Raw genomic sequence first — 18315 nt, 5'->3', positions numbered from 1 at the left:
ACTCCTACTACTACTACTACTTCTACTACTTCTCCTATTACTACTCCTACTACTACAACTGCTACTGCTCATACTACTACTACTGCTACTATTCTTACTCCTACTTCTACTACTACTGCTACTACTACTACTACTACTACTCTTACTACTCCTACTACTACTCCTACCACTCCTACTACTACTACTCCTACTACTACTACTACTACTACTACTACTACTACTACTACTACTCCTACTACTCCTACTACTACTACTCCTACTACTACTCCTACTCCTACTACTCCTACTACTACTCCTACTACTCCTACTACTACTACTACTACTCCTACTACTACTACTCCTACTACTACTCCTACTACTACTACTACTACTACTACTACTACTACTCCTACTACTACTACTACTACTACTCCTACTACTCCTACTACTACTACTACTACTACTACTACTCCTCCTACTACTACTACTACTACTCCTACTACTACTACTACTACTACTACTCCTACTACTACTACTCCTACTACTACTACTACTACTACTACTCCTACTCCTACTACTCCTACTACTACTACTACTACTCCTACTACTCCTACTACTACTACTACTACTACTACTACTCCTACTACTACTACTACTACTGTAACGAACTACTACTGTTAAATTCAGTTTGTCCTCAGCTACTGAACATCTCGCAACAATGGTCATATGGTCACATGGTCACATGGCCTCTGGGCCTTTGGTCACATGTCCTCTGGTCACATGGTCACATGGCCTCTGGTCACATGGTCACATGGCCTCTGGTCATATGGTCACATGGTCACATGGCCTCTGGGCCTTTGGTCACATGGCCTCTGGTCACATGGTCACATGGCCTCTGGTCACATGGTCACATGGCCTCTGGTCACATGCTGAAGGCCAACCAGGAAGAGGAAGATCATCCTCCTCTGTCTCAGCAAAGACCCCAAGAACCTCGTCCTGATGAAGGAATCCTGCAAGACCCCAGACCCCACTGTCCAAGACCCCGCTTTAGACCTGGTTTAGACCTGGTTTAGACCTTGTTTAGTCCTGCTTTAGTCCTGCTTTAGTCCTGCTTTAGTCCTGGTTTAGTCCTGCTTTAGACCTGCTTTAGACCTGCTTTAGACCTGCTTTAGACCTGCTTTAGTCCTGCTTTAGTCCTGGTTTTGTCCTGCTTTAGACCTGCTTTAGACCTGCTTTAGACCTGCTTTAGACCTGCTTTAGTCCTGCTTTAGTCCTGGTTTTGTCCTGCTTTAGACCTGCTTTAGTCCTGGTTTAGTCCTGCTTTAGACCTGCTTTAGTCCTGCTTTAGTCCTGCTTTAGTCCTGGTTTAGTCCTGCTTTAGTCCTGCTTTAGTCCTGGTTTAGTCCTGCTTTAGACCTGCTTTAGTCCTGCTTTAGTCCTGCTTTAGACCTGCTTTAGTCCTGCTTTAGACCTGCTTTAGACCTGCTTTAGTCCTGGTTTAGTCCTGCTTTAGACCTGATTTAGACCTGCTTTAGACCTGCTTTAGACCTGCTTTAGTCCTGCTTTAGTCCTGGTTTTGTCCTGCTTTAGACCTGCTTTAGACCTGCTTTAGACCTGCTTTAGACCTGCTTTAGTCCTGCTTTAGTCCTGGTTTTGTCCTGCTTTAGACCTGCTTTAGTCCTGGTTTAGTCCTGCTTTAGACCTGCTTTAGTCCTGCTTTAGTCCTGCTTTAGTCCTGGTTTAGTCCTGCTTTAGTCCTGCTTTAGTCCTGGTTTAGTCCTGCTTTAGACCTGCTTTAGTCCTGCTTTAGTCCTGCTTTAGACCTGCTTTAGTCCTGCTTTAGTCCTGCTTTAGTCCTGGTTTAGTCCTGCTTTAGTCCTGCTTTAGTCCTGGTTTAGTCCTGCTTTAGTCCTGGTTTAGACCTGCTTTAGTCCTGGTGTGGAGTGGGTGTGGTCAGATGACTCGGGGCGTTGTCTCCACTTCCTGTTTTTAAATGTTTTTCATTCAAGAATCTCATTCATAAAATAATGAATAATGTAAACAGGAAGTGAATTATTGTTGCATGAAAAGATTTGGATCTGAGAGAATGGATTTGGGTTTTAATTCATTTGTGTTCAACTGGAGCAGTAACTCTAACTCTGAGAGTAACTCTAACTCTGAGAGTAACTCTAACTCTGAGAGTAACTCTAACTCTGAGAGTAACTCTAACTCTGAGAGCAACGAAGCAGACGGGCTGGACGTAAACTCCGAGAGAAGAGAGGGACAAACAGGAAGTCGGTTCCCGCCGTAGTCATGGGTAACGTGAGGTCCCTTCAAAATAAAATGACGGAAATAGCAAGCCTCATGCAGTCCCAGAGGATTTATAGGGACAGCAGCGTCTTGATTTTCACAGAGACCTGGTTAACAGCAGAAATGCCAGACTCTATTGTAGTTTTGGACAATTTTCATCTGCTGCGGGCGACAGAACGAGAGAATCTGGGAAGAAAAGAGGTGGAGGTCTGGCGGTGTATGTGAACACGAGCTGGTCCAAACCAGAACACTGCACAGTGAAGCAGCAGCTATGTAACAAGGATATTGAACTATTGGCTCTTGGCATGAGGCCATACTATCTGCCCCGGGAGTTCTCACATGTGATTTTGATCGCAGTCTATGTGGCCCCGTCTGCCAATGCTGAAAATGCTTGTGAAGCACTGCTCTCCTGCACTTGTAGGCAGCAAACACAGCATCCACAGGCTCTCTTCCTCATCTCTGGTGACTTTAACCACGCTCCTCCCTCTTCTGTTCTACCAACATACACCCAGTATGTTACCTGCCCCACCAGAGACAATAGAACATTGGACTTGTTTTTTGCCAACACCAAAGAGGCTTATTCTTCTTCCCCCCTCCCTCCCCTGGGCAGCTCGGACCACAACCTTGTACATCTGAGGCCTGTGTATGAACCCATCGTGCGCAGGCAGCCTGTGGTGTCCCGTGAGGTGAGGATGTGGTCTGCTGAGAGCGAGGAGGCTCTGAGGGACTGCTTCAGCACCACTGTCTGGACTGAGCTTTATGACCCACATGGGGAGGACATCAACACCATCACAGAGTGCATCACGGACTACATCAACTTCTGTTTTGAGAACATTGTTCCCTCCCGGACGGTGCGGTGTTTTCCAAACAACAAGCCATGGATTAACCGTGAACTGAAGGCTCTGCTGAAGGAGAAGAAGAGAGCCTTCAGGTCAGGGAACAAGGAGGAGCTGAGGACTGTGCAGAAGGAGCTGAGGAGGAAGATCAGGCAGGCTGAGGCCGGCTACAAGAGGAGGATGGAGGAGCAGCTGCAGCAAAAGAACATTCAGGGAGAGTGGAGGAGCCTGAAAACCATCTCGGGCTTCAAAATCCCCCCTGCCCAGACATAGGGGGATCTACAGTGGGTGAATGATTTAAATGCTCACTTCTTGAGGTTTGATCAGTCACCCGCCCCTCCCCCTGCACAACTGCATGCTCCCTCTTCCACAGCTGGACAATGCCCTGCATCTGTTCCTCTTCGCTTATCTGCCCCGGACCATCAGCTCCCCACTTCGCCTGGACTCACCCATCCCCCCAGCACACGGTCCCCCTGCCAACCACTGACTGTCACAGCAGCACAGGTGAGGAGTGAGCTGAAGAGGATTAAAGTGAGGAAGGCAGCAGGACCTGATGGCATCAGCCCCAGGCTCCTTAAGTCCTGCGCAGATGAACTGTGTGGAGTTATGGAGCATGTCTTCAACATGAGCCTGAAGCTGAGGGTGGTACCACAGGTCTGGAAGACCTCCTGTCTGGTACCTGTGCCTAAGACACCGTGCCCCAAAGACCTCAACAGCTTCAGGCCAGTGGCTCTCACGTCCCACCTGATGAAGACACTGGAGAGGCTGGTCCTGGACCACCTCCGCTCCACCGTGAGCTCAGCCATGGACCCGCTGCAGTTTGCATATCGGTCTGGCATCGGAGTGGAGGACGCCGTCATCTCCCTGCTGCACCGCTCTCTCTCTCACCTGGAAAAGCCTGGCAGCTCTGTGAGGATTCTGTTCTTCAATCTTTCCAGCGCCTTCAACACCATCAGCTCCTGAGGGACAAGCTGGAGACGGCTGGTGTGGAGTATGACCTGGCAGAGTGGATCCTGGACTACCTCACGGACCGACCCCAGTTTGTGTGAGCCCGGAACTGTGTGTCTGACACTCGGACCTGCAGTGTGGGGGCGCCCCAGGGCACTGTCCTCGCGCCCTTTCTCTTCACCCTTTACACTGCAGACTTCAGACATGACACGGACAGCTGTGTCCTGCAGAAGTTCTCTGACGACTCTGCCATCATCGGACTCATCACGGACGACGATGATGTGGAGGACAGAGGACTGGAGCAGGACATTGTGGACTGGTGTCAGCGGAACCACCTCCTCATCAACGCGGGGAAGACCAAGGAGATGGTGGTGGACGTCCGTAGACGCCACCCCACTGCCCCCTCACCAGTGAACATCCAGGGACGGGACATTGAGAGAGTGGACTCATACAAGTACCTGGGTGTTCATCTGAACCACAAACTGGACTGGACTCATAACACAGACGCACTGTACAGGAAGAGCCAGAGTCGGCTCTACCTCCTGAGGAGACTCAGGTCTTTTGGAGTGACAGGGCCACTCCTGAAGACCATCTACGACTCTGTGGTGGCATCAGCTCCTGTAGGTGTGGCCTGCTGGAGCAGCAGCATCACAGAGAGGGAGAGGAAGAGACTGGACAGAGTCATCAAGAAGTCCAGCTCCGTCCTGGGCTGTGCTCTGGACTCGGTGCAGGAGGTGGGGGACAGGAGGGTCCTGGCTAGATTCACATCTATGCTGGACCATAAGTGTCATCCCCTGCAGGACACTCTGTCCGCTCTGGAGAGCAGCTTCAGTGAGAGACTGATCCACCCTCGATGTGTGAAGGAAAGGTTCTGCAGGTCTTTCCTTCTGCTGCTGTCAGACTTTATAACAAAAACTGTTAGTACTGAACACTCGCAATACTGACCTAACCTAATACTGATGTGCAATTCTGTCATATGTGCAATTGCTGTTGGAATTCATGTGCAATCTATGTGCTGTCGTGACACATATTCATGTGCAATTACTGTCGTGATCACATGCAATGGTATTTATTTATTTATTTGTCTATGGGAGTTTTTATTTATTTATAGGAGATCTTCTACTGAAAGTGTTTTTCAGACTTCCTATAAGTGATCTGTTCTTCTGTATCTTCCTGCGTTGCACCAATGAAATTTCCCCATGTGGGACAATAAAGGAATATCTTATCTTATCTCTAACTCTGAGAGTAACTCTGATGCTCTGATGTTTAGAGTTAGTGTAGACTTTAGAGTTGGTGTAGACTTTAGAGTTAGTGTAGACTTTAGAGCTGGTGTAGACTTTAGAGTTCTCTGTGGAGTGTATCACTCGTGTCTTTAAAGGGTCTCATGGGTTCATTGTGGGGACAATATTTAAAGAGTGATTTAAAGGGCTGGTCGTGTCCCCCCGTTTCCCCCGGCAACGCTCGGAGCCGCTCTGAGCTGCTCCTGTCTCCCCCTGTCTCCCCCTGTCTCCCCCTGTCTCCTCCCCCTGAGCTTTTGTGTGCAGAAGAAAAGAGAGGGAAAAGGGAGGGCAGGAAAGAGGGAGGAGGGAGAAAGAGAAGGGGAACGAGGGACTGTAAGGACAAGAGAGAGGGGAAGAAGAAGAGGAGGAGGGGACGGGGGAGAGGACAGAGGAGGGACAGAGGAGGGACAGAGGAGGGACAGAGGAGGGACAGAGGAGGGACAGAGGAGGGACAACATGAGGGAAATGTTCTATTCAGGACAAACAAATATGAAAAGAAAAGCGAAGTTAATTCCCTCAAATCTTTACTTCATCAAACACGAGGTGAGAATGTCTGGGGTGACGTGAGGACATCAGGGGTCAAAGACATGATTGTGAGTGACAGGTGTCGTGAGTGACAGGTGTCGTGAGTGACAGGTGTCGTGAGTGACAGGTGTCGTGAGTGACAGGTGTCGTGCATGAATGAACTGACATAAGTTCATTAAGTGAGTCACAAAAAAGATATTTAGTCATATTTAGTCAGTGTGTGTGAGGGGCGTGGCTAACGCTAGTGTGTGAGGGGCGTGGCTAACGCTAGTGTGTGAGGGGCGTGGCTAACGCTAGTGTTTGAGGGGCGTGGCTAACGCTAGTGTGTGAGGGGCGTGGCTAACGCTAGTGTGTGAGGGGCGTGGCTAACGCTAGTGTGTGAGGGGCGTGGCTAACACTAGTGTGTGTGAGGGGCGTGGCTAACGCTAGTGTGTGAGGGGCGTGGCTAACACTAGTGTGTGTGAGGGGCGTGGCTAACGCTAGTGTGTGAGGGGCGTGGCTAACGCTAGTGTGTGAGGGGCGTGGCTAACGCTAGTGTGTGAGGGGCGTGGCTAACGCAAGTGTGTGAGGGGCGTGGCTAACACTAGTGTGTGTGAGGGGCGTGGCTAACGCTAGTGTGTGAGGGGCGTGGCTAACGCTAGTGTGTGAGGGGCGTGGCTAACACTAGTGTGTGTGAGGGGCGTGGCTAACGCTAGTGTGTGAGGGGCGTGGCTAACGCTAGTGTGTGAGGGGCGTGGCTAACGCTAGTGTGTGAGGGGCGTGGCTAACGCAAGTGTGTGAGGGGCGTGGCTAAAGATACTGTGTGTGTGAGGGGCGTGGCTAAAGCCTCTACGCCACGTTTGAACCTCTCTAGTCATGCTAATGCTAATGCTAATGCTAGACTCTTTATGACCTGGAAATATCAGACTGTGGCTCTGGACAAAGCGAGTGCCATAAACAGGAAACAGCTGTTGCTAACGCGCTACGCTAGCTTTGTGTTGCTAATGCTCCACAAAGTCGTTAGCATCAGTGGAAACACAGCGCTTTAACCCAATAACCCTCACAGGAGCTAGAACCTGTCAGGAGCTAGACCCTGTCAGGAGCTAGACCCTGTCAGGAGCTAGACCCTGTCAGAGGCTTAAGACTGCGACACTTCGGGGCCAAACCAAAGTGATCCAGTGGGACGTGGCTGTGGAGCCAGTGCACAGACTCTAAAGTATTTTCTTTAGACTATTGTGAAGGTTCACGGGGCCCCTGAATACCAGGGGCCCCGTGAACCTTAAGTCAATGTTTAAGGTTTATTTTTGACTTTTAATTTATCACAGTAAAGATGGGGCCCCTCACTGACTGGACTAGTTTCATTCTTCTGGACTCTTCTCTATTTAAAGAAGATTTATTCCTCCAAAATGAGCAAAGGGAAGTGACAGAGGATACAGGTTTAGTCCTGGTTTAGTCCTGCACACCGCAGGAGGCGCTGCACCTCCACACCGCAGGAGGCGCTGCACCTCCACACCGCAGGAGGCGCTGCACCTCCACACCGCAGGAGGCGCTGCACCTCCACACCGCAGGAGGCGCTGCACCTCCACACCGCAGGAGGCGCTGCACCTCCACACCGCAGGAGGCGCTGCACCTCCACACCGCAGGAGGCGCTGCACCTCCACACCGCAGGAGGCGCTGCACCTCCACACCGCAGGAGGCGCTGCACCTCCACACCGCAGGAGGCGCTGCACCTCCACACCGCAGGAGGCGCTGTTCTCAGGCTCGTTCCCTGTGCGACGCCGCCGCAGACCGTGGATCAGATGAAGCAGATGAAGCGGACACACGCGCTGACGCAGAGGTCACAGAAAACATGACGATTAAAGCTTCATGACGCGACATTTGGACACTTTTCACCGCGGATTTCACGTCGCACTTCTTCGTAGCACGTTCCCATAGCCCGGACATCACGTGACAACAAGTGTCTTTGCTGAAATCACCCAGAAAACCACCAGAAGCTAGCGGCTAACGTTAGCATTAGCGCCGCAGCCGCTTTTTCGCTCTGTTTTGGCTCGTTTTTAGTGCTTTTTTTGCCGTTCCCGTCCCTCCCGGCGATGGATGCGAACTCTGCGGGCTCGGGGGGCTTCAAGGGCGGACTGGGGGGCCTTTTTGGTGGAGGGGCCCCTGAATATTCAAACACAGAACTGTCCGGAGTCCCGCGTAAGTGTTATAGCGCGTCACGTTAGCTTCGATGCTAAATGACGCTCTTACGTAAAATGTGGCTTTTCTAATGTGATTTTACATCGTTTGTTCTGTTTTAAACTGTCGCGTTAACACTACGCACCAATAATTCAACAAAATAGACCAAATGTACAAAGATCAATCAGGAAACAGTTGTAGAACTGATTAAAAATAGCCAGAATTGAACTGTTATCAAACGACTTCTAAACTCTTCTGTTCACATGTTTTACATTTACTTTTGTTACATTAAAATGTAATAATAATATGTAAATCATCACGACCTAGAGTAAAGGTGCAGTATGTCACTTTTCTAGTGGTTATTTCCGTTGTTTTCCTTATCTTACACCAGAACAAAGAACATATTCAGTTGTATCTATTTGAATAAATAAACGTAACACATTTGATGACGTTTCGTGCACTTTCCAAATGAAAATGATTTGTGTCCAGTGTCCGGGATGAGTCCTCTGTCCCCCTACCTGAACGTGGACCCCCGCTTCCTGGTCCAGGTGAGCGCCCCGCCCACTCTGTTTACATGTCAACATCCTTGTGCCGAGCTGAAACGTCCCGTAAATGACACGAGTGCGAGGGTGTCATCTGTTTTTTTCTTTGTTTGTTTGTTTGTTTGTTTAGGACACGGACGAGTTCATTTTGCCGACCGGAGCCAATAAAACCCGGGGCCGGTTTGAATTGGCCTTCTTCACCATCGGCGGCTCCTGCATCACCGGTGAGGGCCACAACACACACCAAATATGGGATTTTTATTTTGTATTTTGGTCGGTTCTAGTTTAAAAATGCATTAGACAGGTTTTTTCTAATTATGATGTCATTTCCTGTGGTAAATATTGATCAGTTTTACCTCGATCAAGAACGTTTAAAGTGACAGGAAGTGGAGCTGAGTCCCTCTGTGACGTCATCAGCGTTTCGTCATCAGCGTGACGTCATCAGCGTGATGTCATCAGCGTGATGTCATCAGCGTGATGTCATCAGCGTGATGTCATCAGCGTGATGTCATCAGCGTGATGTCATCAGCGTGATCAGTGTGATGTCATCAGCGTGATGTCGTCAGCGTGATGTCGTCAGCGTGATGTCGTCAGCGTGACGTCATCAGCGTGACGTCATCAGCGTGACGTCATCAGCGTGATCAGTGTGATGTCATCAGTGTGATGTCATCAGTGTGCGACACATGGTTGGACTAAATAAAGGTGTTTTATGGTCTTATTGTGTCAGGTCAGAACTGTTGATGTTTCTGTGGAGTTTGGCTCTTGTTTACAGTCTGGTTGCTATGGAAACAGCTGTGGAATCACCTCTGTGTCATATCTGTGCTCACGACCAACCAGGAAGTGCAACTATAAACTTTACACAAAGGGACAAACTGGGAAGAAATAGACAGAATTATCAGTTAAATATTATTTATAATTATATTTTATTCATAGTTTAATCTGTCAGATGCACCGAACAATAAAAGCAACAAAAATATAACGTTAAGCTACAGTGGGGGGGAAAAGCTCCAAAAAAGTGACTAAAATCAACTAAATGTGACTTAAAGCTACCAAAGCGCTGTTTCCACTGATGCTAACGACTTTGTGGAGTCTAAAGCCTCGTACAGACGCCGCGGCCTCATCGCGCCCGACGCAGAATTTGAGCGCGTGTACATTTGAAAGGTTTACGCACCGGACGCGCGCTCTCGACGCCCCGGACACTGTACACAGGCGCGCGTACGGCGCGCTCCAGCTCTCTGCGCACATGCGCAGTAGAGGTGTTGTCGTGGCCTTTCATTGTGTAAAATTGCAGATATGGAGAGTGTTGTTTTGGTGTTTTTGGTTTGTTTGTGTCTCTGTTCCACCGTGAACACATGGTACAGCTCCTTTCTCCCACACGGCACAATCAGTCGTTCGTCTGCCATTGTTGACGAAGAAGGACAAAGTGGCTCTTCTTGGGGAATTCCACGGGGAATACCGGAAATACGTACGTACGTCACTGGAGCGTCAGCTCTGATTGGCTGCTGCGGCGGGTGCTACGCTTCTGCTGCAGAGACCTCAACATATCTGAACACGTCGCTTAAGCCGCTTTGGCCGCCTCAGTCGCCTCCTACGCGCTCAAAGCGTCGAGAGCGTAAGAAAACGCAGCAATCGCGCCGCAAAAACGAAGAAATCGCGCCGCGGATAACGCACTACGCGCTGGACACACGTTTACCATAGACTTTGAATGTAAACTGGAGGCTTCGGCCGACGAGGTGTGGACAGGGCTTTAGCAACACAAAGCTAGCGTAGCGCGTTAGCAACAGCTGTTTCCTGTTTATGGCACTCGCTTTGTCAAGAGCCACAATCTGATATTTCCAGGTCATAAAGAGTCTAGCATTAGCATTAGCATGACATAAAGAGAGTTTCAAACGCCACGCCCCTCACACACTAGCTTTAGCCACGCCCCTCACACACTAGCTTTAGCCACGCCCCTCACACACTAGCTTTAGCCACGCCCCTCACACACTAGCTTTAGCCACGCCCCTCACACACTAGCTTTAGCCACGCCCCTCACTCACATGTTATCTCTTTCCTTTAGGGGCGGCGCTGGGAGCGGCTAACGGCGTCAGACTGGGCGTGACCGAGACCAGGGACATGTCCTGGTCCAAACCCCGGAACGTGCAGTAAGTCTCGCCACAATAAAAGCTCGCGCTACTGTTTTTTTTTTTTTTTTTTTTTTTTTGAAGAAATCTGCACAAACTTCTGCTGGTGTCCTCGTTAATCATCTGGGCTTTGACTTCACTAACTTGTATTAAAGTTGTGGAAGTCCTGAAGAACTCGTAGATTCGTCCACTCAACCTTTAACTGTTTGACCATGTTGAGCTTCAGTAATGACATGACCCATGACCCATGACCCGGGTCAAACGTCTGCAGCTGTTACACGTGAGACTGAACCTCTGGTCACACCAAACACAGGCTGAAATATGACCTGAGACTTCTAGAGATTTAACAAATGTATTTAATAACGCCGCCGACTTTGTGTGGAATCGACTCGTTACAGCCGATTGTTGATCTCCTTCTGTCCCGCAGGATCCTGAACATGGTGACGAAGCAGGGCGCGTCCTGGGCCAACTCCCTGGGCTCCGTAGGTGTGTGCAGAGAGCGTGTGCAGAGTGTGTGTGCAGAGAGCGTGTGCAGAGAGCGTGTGCAGAGTGTGTGTGCAGAGTGTGTGTGCAGAGTGCGTGTGCAGAGTGCGTGTGCAGAGTGCGTGTGCAGAGTGCGTGTGCAGAGTGCGTGTGCAGAGTGCGTGTGCAGAGTGCGTGTGCAGAGTGCGTGTGCAGAGTGTGTGTGCAGAGAGCGTGTGCAGAGTGTGTGTGCAGAGAGCGTGTGCAGAGTGCGTGTGCAGAGTGTGTGTGCAGAGAGCGTGTGCAGAGTGTGTGTGCAGAGAGCGTGTGCAGAGAGCGTGTGCAGAGTGTGTGTGCAGAGAGCGTGTGCAGAGTGTGTGTGCAGAGAGCGTGTGCAGAGAGCGTGTGCAGAGTGCGTGTGCAGAGTGCGTGTGCAGAGTGTGTGTGCAGAGAGCGTGTGCAGAGAGCGTGTGCAGAGTGCGTGTGCAGAGTGTGTGTGCAGAGTGTGTGTGCAGAGTGCGTGTGCAGAGTGTGTGTGCAGAGAGCGTGTGCAGAGAGCGTGTGCAGAGTGCGTGTGCAGAGTGCGTGTGCAGAGTGTGTGTGCAGAGTGCGTGTGCAGAGTGCGTGTGCAGAGTGCGTGTGCAGAGTGCGTGTGCAGAGTGTGTGTGCAGAGAGCGTGTGCAGAGTGTGTGTGCAGAGTGTGTGTGCAGAGTGTGTGTGCAGAGTGTGTGTGCAGAGTGTGTGTGCAGAGTGTGTGTGCAGAGTGTGTGTGCAGAGTGTGTGTGCAGAGTGTGTGTGCAGAGTGTGTGTGCAGAGTGTGTGTGCAGAGAGCGTGTGCAGAGTGCGTGTGCAGAGTGCGTGTGCAGAGTGCGTGTGCAGAGTGTGTGTGCAGAGTGCGTGTGCAGAGTGCGTGTGCAGAGTGCGTGTGCAGAGTGCGTGTGCAGAGTGCGTGTGCAGAGTGCGTGTGCAGAGTGCGTGTGCAGAGTGCGTGTGCAGAGTGCGTGTGCAGAGTGCGTGTGCAGAGTGCGTGTGCAGAGTGCGTGTGCAGAGTGCGTGTGCAGAGTGCGTGTGCAGAGTGCGTGTGCAGAGTGCGTGTGCAGAGTGCGTGTGCAGAGTGCGTGTGCAGAGTGCGTGTGCAGAGTGCGTGTGCAGAGTGCGTGTGCAGAGTGCGTGTGCAGAGAGCGTGTGCAGAGAGCGTGTGCAGAGAGCGTGTGCAGAGTGCGTGTGCAGAGTGCGTGTGCAGAGTGCGTGTGCAGAGTGCGTGTGCAGAGTGCGTGTGCAGAGAGCGTGTGCAGAGAGCGTGTGCAGAGAGCGTGTGCAGAGTGCGTGTGCAGAGTGCGTGTGCAGAGTGCGTGTGCAGAGAGCGTGTGCAGAGAGCGTGTGCAGAGTGCGTGTGCAGAGTGCGTGTGCAGAGTGCGTGTGCAGAGTGCGTGTGCAGAGTGCGTGTGCAGAGTGCGTGTGCAGAGTGCGTGTGCAGAGTGCGTGTGCAGAGTGCGTGTGCAGAGTGCGTGTGCAGAGTGCGTGTGCAGAGTGCGTGTGCAGAGTGCGTGTGCAGAGTGCGTGTGCAGAGTGCGTGTGCAGAGTGCGTGTGCAGAGTGCGTGTGCAGAGTGCGTGTGCAGAGTGCGTGTGCAGAGTGCGTGTGCAGAGTGCGTGTGCAGAGTGCGTGTGCAGAGTGCGTGTGCAGAGTGCGTGTGCAGAGTGCGTGTGCAGAGTGCGTGTGCAGAGTGCGTGTGCAGAGTGCGTGTGCAGAGTTGCACACGCAGAGCCTGCGGCGGCTGGAGCTCACCGTGTGTGTTTTGTGTCGACAGCGTTGTTGTACAGTGTGTTTGGCGTTGCCATGGAGAAGGCTCGAGGAGCGGAGGACGACGTCAACACGATCGCAGCTGGAACGATGACCGGAGTCCTGTTCAAGTCGGCCGGTGAGTTTACGTCTGGAGGCGTGACCTCATGTGATGACCTCATGTGGTGACCTCATGTGGTGACCTTGTGTGGTGACCTCATGTGATGACCTCATGTGATGACCTCATGTGGTGACCTCGTGTGGTGACCTCATGTGGTGACCTGTGGTGACCTCGTGTGGTGACCTCGTGTGGTGACCTCGTGTGGTGACCTCTCGTGTGACCTCATATGACCTCATGTCTTTACCTCGTGTGGTGACCTCGTGTGGTGACCTCATGTGGTGACCTGTGGTGACCTCGTGTGGTGACCTCGTGTGGTGACCTCGTGTGGTGACCTCATGTGGTGACCTGTGGTGACCTCGTGTGGTGACCTCGTGTGGTGACCTCTCGTGTGACCTCGTGTGGTGACCTCGTGTGGTGACCTCGTGTGGTGACCTCGTGTGGTGACCTCTCGTGTGACCTCATATGACCTCATGTCTTTACCTCGTGTGACCTCGTGTGGTGACCTTGTGTGGTGACCTCATATGACCTCATGTCTTTACCTCGTGTGGTGACCTCGTGTGGTGACCTCGTGTGGTGACCTCATGTGGTGACCTGTGGTGACCTCGTGTGGTGACCTCGTGTGGTGACCTCTCGTGTGACCTCGTGTGGTGACCTCGTGTGGTGACCTCGTGTGGTGACCTCGTGTGGTGACCTCTCGTGGTGACCTCGTGTGGTGACCTCTCGTGTGACCTCGTGTGGTGACCTCGTGTGGTGACCTCGTGTGGTGACCTCGTGTGGTGACCTCTCGTGGTGACCTCGTGTGGTGACCTCGTGTGGTGACCTCTCGTGTGACCTCGTGTGGTGACCTCGTGTGGTGACCTCGTGTGGTGACCTCTCGTGGTGACCTCGTGTGGTGACCTCGTGTGGTGACCTCTCGTGGTGACCTCGTGTGGTGACCTCGTGTGGTGACCTCGTGTGGTGACCTCGTGTGGTGACCTCTCGTGGTGACCTCGCGTGGTGACCTCGTGTGGTGACCTCGTGTGGTGACCTCGTGTGACCTCGTGTGGTGACCTCGTGTGGTGACCTCTCGTGTGGTGACCTCGTGTGGTGACCTCGTGTGGTGACCTCTCGTGGTGACCTCGTGTGGTGACCTCGTGTGGTGACCTCGTGTGGTGACCTCGTGTGGTGACCTCTCGTGGTGACCTCGTGTGGTGACCTCGTGTGGTGACCTCTCGTGGTGACCTCGTGTGGTGACCTCGTGTGGTGACCTCGTGTGGTGACCTCTCGTGGTGACCTCTCGTGGTGACCTCGTGTGGTGACCTCGTGTGGTGACCTCGTGTGGTGACCTCTCGTGGTGACCTCGTGTGGTGACCTCTCGTGTGGTGACCTCGTGTGGTGACCTCGTGTGGTGACCTCGTGTGGTGACCTCGTGTGGTGACCTCGTGTGGTGACCTCTCGTGGTGACCTCGTGTGGTGACCTCGTGTGACCTCGTGTGGTGACCTCGTGTGGTGACCTCTCGTGGTGACCTCGTGTGGTGACCTCGTGTGGTGACCTCTCGTGGTGACCTCGTGTGGTGACCTCGTGTGGTGACCTCGTGTGGTGACCTCTCGTGTGGTGACCTCGTGTGGTGACCTTGTGTGGTGACCTCTCGTGTGACCTCGTGTGGTGACCTCGTGTGGTGACCTCGTGTGGTGACCTCGTGTGGTGACCTCTCGTGGTGACCTCGTGTGGTGACCTCGTGTGGTGACCTCTCGTGTGGTGACCTCTCGTGTGGTGACCTCGTGTGGTGACCTCGTGTGGTGACCTCGTGTGGTGACCTCGTGTGGTGACCTCTCGTGGTGACCTCGTGTGGTGACCTCGTGTGGTGACCTCTCGTGTGACCTCGTGTGGTGACCTCGTGTGGTGACCTCGTGTGGTGACCTCTCGTGTGGTGACCTCTCGTGTGGTGACCTCGTGTGGTGACCTCGTGTGGTGACCTCTCGTGTGGTGACCTCGTGTGGTGACCTCGTGTGGTGACCTCTCGTGTGACCTCGTGTGGTGACCTCGTGTGGTGACCTCGTGTGGTGACCTCGTGTGGTGACCTCTCGTGTGGTGACCTCGTGTGGTGACCTTGTGTGGTGACCTCTCGTGACCTCGTGTGGTGACCTCTCGTGGTGACCTCTCGTGACCTCTCGTGGTTCCTCTCTCAGGTGGTCTTAAAGGGGCGGCGCGCGGGGGTCTGGCGGGCCTGGCCCTGTCCGGGGCCTACGCGCTCTACAACAACTGGGACCGCCTCACGGGCTCGTCCTCGCCCTCTCGACTCTACTGAAGCCCCTCCCCCTGCCCGAGGCCTGGGCTGAAGACCCCCGTGCAGGAGGTCAAAGGTCACGGGTCCTGCTCTGCCCCACAATCATCTTTAAACCGTGTTTTAATGGTTTTCTCACCTTAAAGACTCATGTTCTGAAAAAAACTATTTGTCTCTAAATGTGTAACAAATGTAAAATATGGAGTGTATCGTCTAGAACTATTAAAATGAAAATACAGTGAATATTGTAACATTTCTGCACGTCTTTGGTTCATTTTCCAGTCCTCACTTGTTTTATACATACTTTGATTTTACAAACAACATTCAGACATAATTCTAGTTTCTTTAGTCACACGTGGTTTCTTTTCCCTTTGTAATTCCCTCTGCTGCCACTAGATGGAGCACTAACACTGAGCAGGAGGAGGTTCATGTCGTGTTTGGACTTTGAAATGTACAAGTTTAAATTGTGATTTAAAGCTGAACACGAGCGAGTTCAAATGAGACGAGGAAACAAGACTTTAGTTTAACTATTTATTTCTGTCACAACCAAAGGTTCAAATCCAGGACCAGGAGGACTCTTAGTCCTGCTTTAGTCCTGCTTTAGTCCCGCTTTAGTCCCGCTTTAGTCCCGCTTTAGACCCGCTTTAGTCCCGCTTTAGTCCCGCTTTAGTCCCGCTTTAGTCCCGCTTTATTCCCGCTTTAGTCCCGCTTTAGTCCCGCTTTAGTCCCGGTTTAGTCCCGCTTTAGTCCCGCTTTAGTCCCGCTTTAGTCCCGCTTTAGTCCCGCTTTATTCCCGCTTTAGTCCCGCTTTAGTCCCGCTTTAGACCCGCTTTAGTCCCGCTTTAGTCCCGCTTTAGACCCGCTTTAGTCCCGCTTTAGTCCCGCTTTAGTCCCGGTTTAGTCCCGCTTTAGTCCCGCTTTAGTCCCGCTTTAGACCCGCTTTAGACCCGCTTTAGTCCCGCTTTATTCCCGCTTTAGTCCCGCTTTAGACCCGCTTTAGTCCCGCTTTAGTCCCGCTTTAGACCCGCTTTAGTCCTGCTTTAGACCCGCTTTAGTCCTGCTTTAGACCCGCTTTAGTCCCGCTTTAGTCCCGCTTTAGTCCCTCTTTAGTCCTGGTTTAGTCCCGCTTTAGTCCCGCTTTAGTCCTAGTGGAGGAAGAAGTCCCGGATCCTGGTGGCCTCGATCCAGGGGATGTAGGTGGAGGTTCTGGTGAAGACACTGGGTTTGTTCTCGACGGTGCAGCCGATTGGACCAAAACTCACGACGCCGTGAACTTCCCAACGATCACGCCCGACCTGACAGAGCAGGGGCCCCCCCGAGTCGCCCTGGGGAGACAGAAGAGGGGCCCATGGGTGCTGGGGCGGGGTTACAGTGAGAAGAGAGGACGGAGGGTGTGGTACCTGGCAGGCGGCGGGAGGACCCTCCGTGTCCCTGAACCCAGCACAGATCATGGAGTCTCGGACCCTCTCGCCCCAAAACTTCTTCTGTCGACACGTCCTGAAGTCGATGATCGGCAAACGAGCCTGATTCAAGGCCTCAGCCAGAGACACGTTCTCCTTCCCCCCTGAAGAGAACACACCTGGTGTCACGCCCGCCTGGTGTCACGCCTGGTGTCACGCCTGGTGTCACGCCTGGTGTCACGCCTGCGCCTGGTGTCACGCCTGCGCCTGGTGTCACACCAGGTGTCACTCCTGGTGTCACGCCTGGTGTCACGCCTGCGCCTGGTGTCACACCAGGTGTCACTCCTGGTGTCACGCCTGGTGTCACTCCTGGTGTCACGCCTGGTGTCACACCAGGTGTCACTCCTGGTGTCACGCCTGGTGTCACTCCTGGTGTCACGCCTGGTGTCACACCAGGTGTCACTCCTGGTGTCACGCCTGGTGTCACTCCTGGTGTCACGCCTGGTGTCACACCAGGTGTCACTCCTGGTGTCACTCCTGGTGTCACGCCTGGTGTCACGCCTGCGCCTGGTGTCACACCAGGTGTCACTCCTGGTGTCACGCCTGGTGTCACACCTGGTGTCACACTTGGTGTCACGCCTGGTGTCACACTTGGTGTCACGCCCACTTGGTGTCAAGCCCACCTGGTGTCACGCCTGGTGTCACGCCCACCTGGTGTCACACTTGGTGTCACACCTGGTGTTACGCCCACCTGGTGTCACACTTGGTGTCACTCCTGGTGTTACTCACACCTGGTGTCACGCCCACCTGGTGTCACACTTGGTGTCACGCCTGGTGTCACGCCCACCTGGTGTCACACTTGGTGTCACGCCTGGTGTCACACTTGGTGTCACGCCCACCTGGTGTCACACCTGGTGTCACGCCTGGTGTCACGCCTGGTGTCACGCCCACCTGGTGTCACACTTGGTGTCACACCTGGTGTTACGCCCACCTGGTGTCACACTTGGTGTCACTCCTGGTGTCACGCCTGGTGTCACTCCTGGTGTTACTCACTCCTGGTGTCACGCCCACCGGGTGTCACACCTGGTGTCACGCCTGGTGTCACTCCTGGTGTCACGCCTGGTGTCACACCTGGTGTCACGCCCACCTGGTGTCACACTTGGTGTCACGCCTGGTGTCACGCCCACCTGGTGTCACACTTGGTGTCACGCCTGGTGTCACACTTGGTGTCACGCCCACCTGGTGTCACGCCTGGTGTCACGTCCACCTGGTGTCACACTTGGTGTCACGCCTGGTGTCACGCCCACCTGGTTTCACACTTGGTGTCACACCTGGTGTTACGCCCACCTGGTGTCACACTTGGTGTCACGCCTGGTGTCACGCCCACCTGGTTTCACACTTGGTGTCACACCTGGTGTTACGCCCACCTGGTGTCACACTTGGTGTCACCCCTGGTGTCACACCTGGTGTCACGCCCACCTGGTGTCACACTTGGTGTCACACCTGGTGTCACGCCTGGTGTCACGCCCACCTGGTGTCACACTTGGTGTCACGCCCACCTGGTGTCACGCTTGGTGTCACGCCCACCTGGTGTCACGTCTGGTGTCGCGC

At 53.0% G+C, this 18315-nt stretch overlaps 2 protein-coding genes across 2 annotated transcripts in view; one reads left to right on the top strand and one right to left on the bottom strand.

The window, feature by feature from the left end:
* The first annotated feature begins 7636 nt into the window (after positions 1 to 7636).
* Positions 7637 to 15539, top strand: timm23a (translocase of inner mitochondrial membrane 23 homolog a (yeast)). The gene is made up of 7 exons (XM_072459803.1): positions 7637 to 8032; positions 8501 to 8559; positions 8684 to 8777; positions 10613 to 10697; positions 11104 to 11162; positions 12948 to 13058; positions 15210 to 15539. Exons 1-7 carry the CDS (start codon positions 7927 to 7929, stop codon positions 15326 to 15328), a joined length of 633 nt encoding a protein of 210 aa, XP_072315904.1. The 5' UTR covers positions 7637 to 7926; the 3' UTR covers positions 15329 to 15539.
* Positions 15540 to 16416: 877 nt separating this feature from the next.
* LOC140372703 (chymotrypsin-like elastase family member 2A) overlaps positions 16417 to 18315 on the bottom strand; it is a 28595-nt gene continuing 26696 nt past the window's right edge. Inside the window, exons 5-6 of the mRNA XM_072459805.1 lie at positions 16705 to 16868; positions 16417 to 16629 (exon numbers count right to left, since the gene is read on the bottom strand). Coding sequence (XP_072315906.1) covers positions 16450 to 16629; positions 16705 to 16868 — 344 coding nt within the window. The 3' untranslated portion in view covers positions 16417 to 16449. The remainder of the gene's footprint in view (positions 16630 to 16704; positions 16869 to 18315) is intronic.

This window comes from Eucyclogobius newberryi, unplaced genomic scaffold (genome assembly GCF_026437365.1).
Source record: "Eucyclogobius newberryi isolate DKJ021-1_F unplaced genomic scaffold, fEucNew1.0.hap1 SCAF_277, whole genome shotgun sequence".
NCBI lineage: Eukaryota > Metazoa > Chordata > Actinopteri > Gobiiformes > Gobiidae > Eucyclogobius > Eucyclogobius newberryi.
This window is presented reverse-complemented; position numbering and strand designations above follow the sequence as displayed.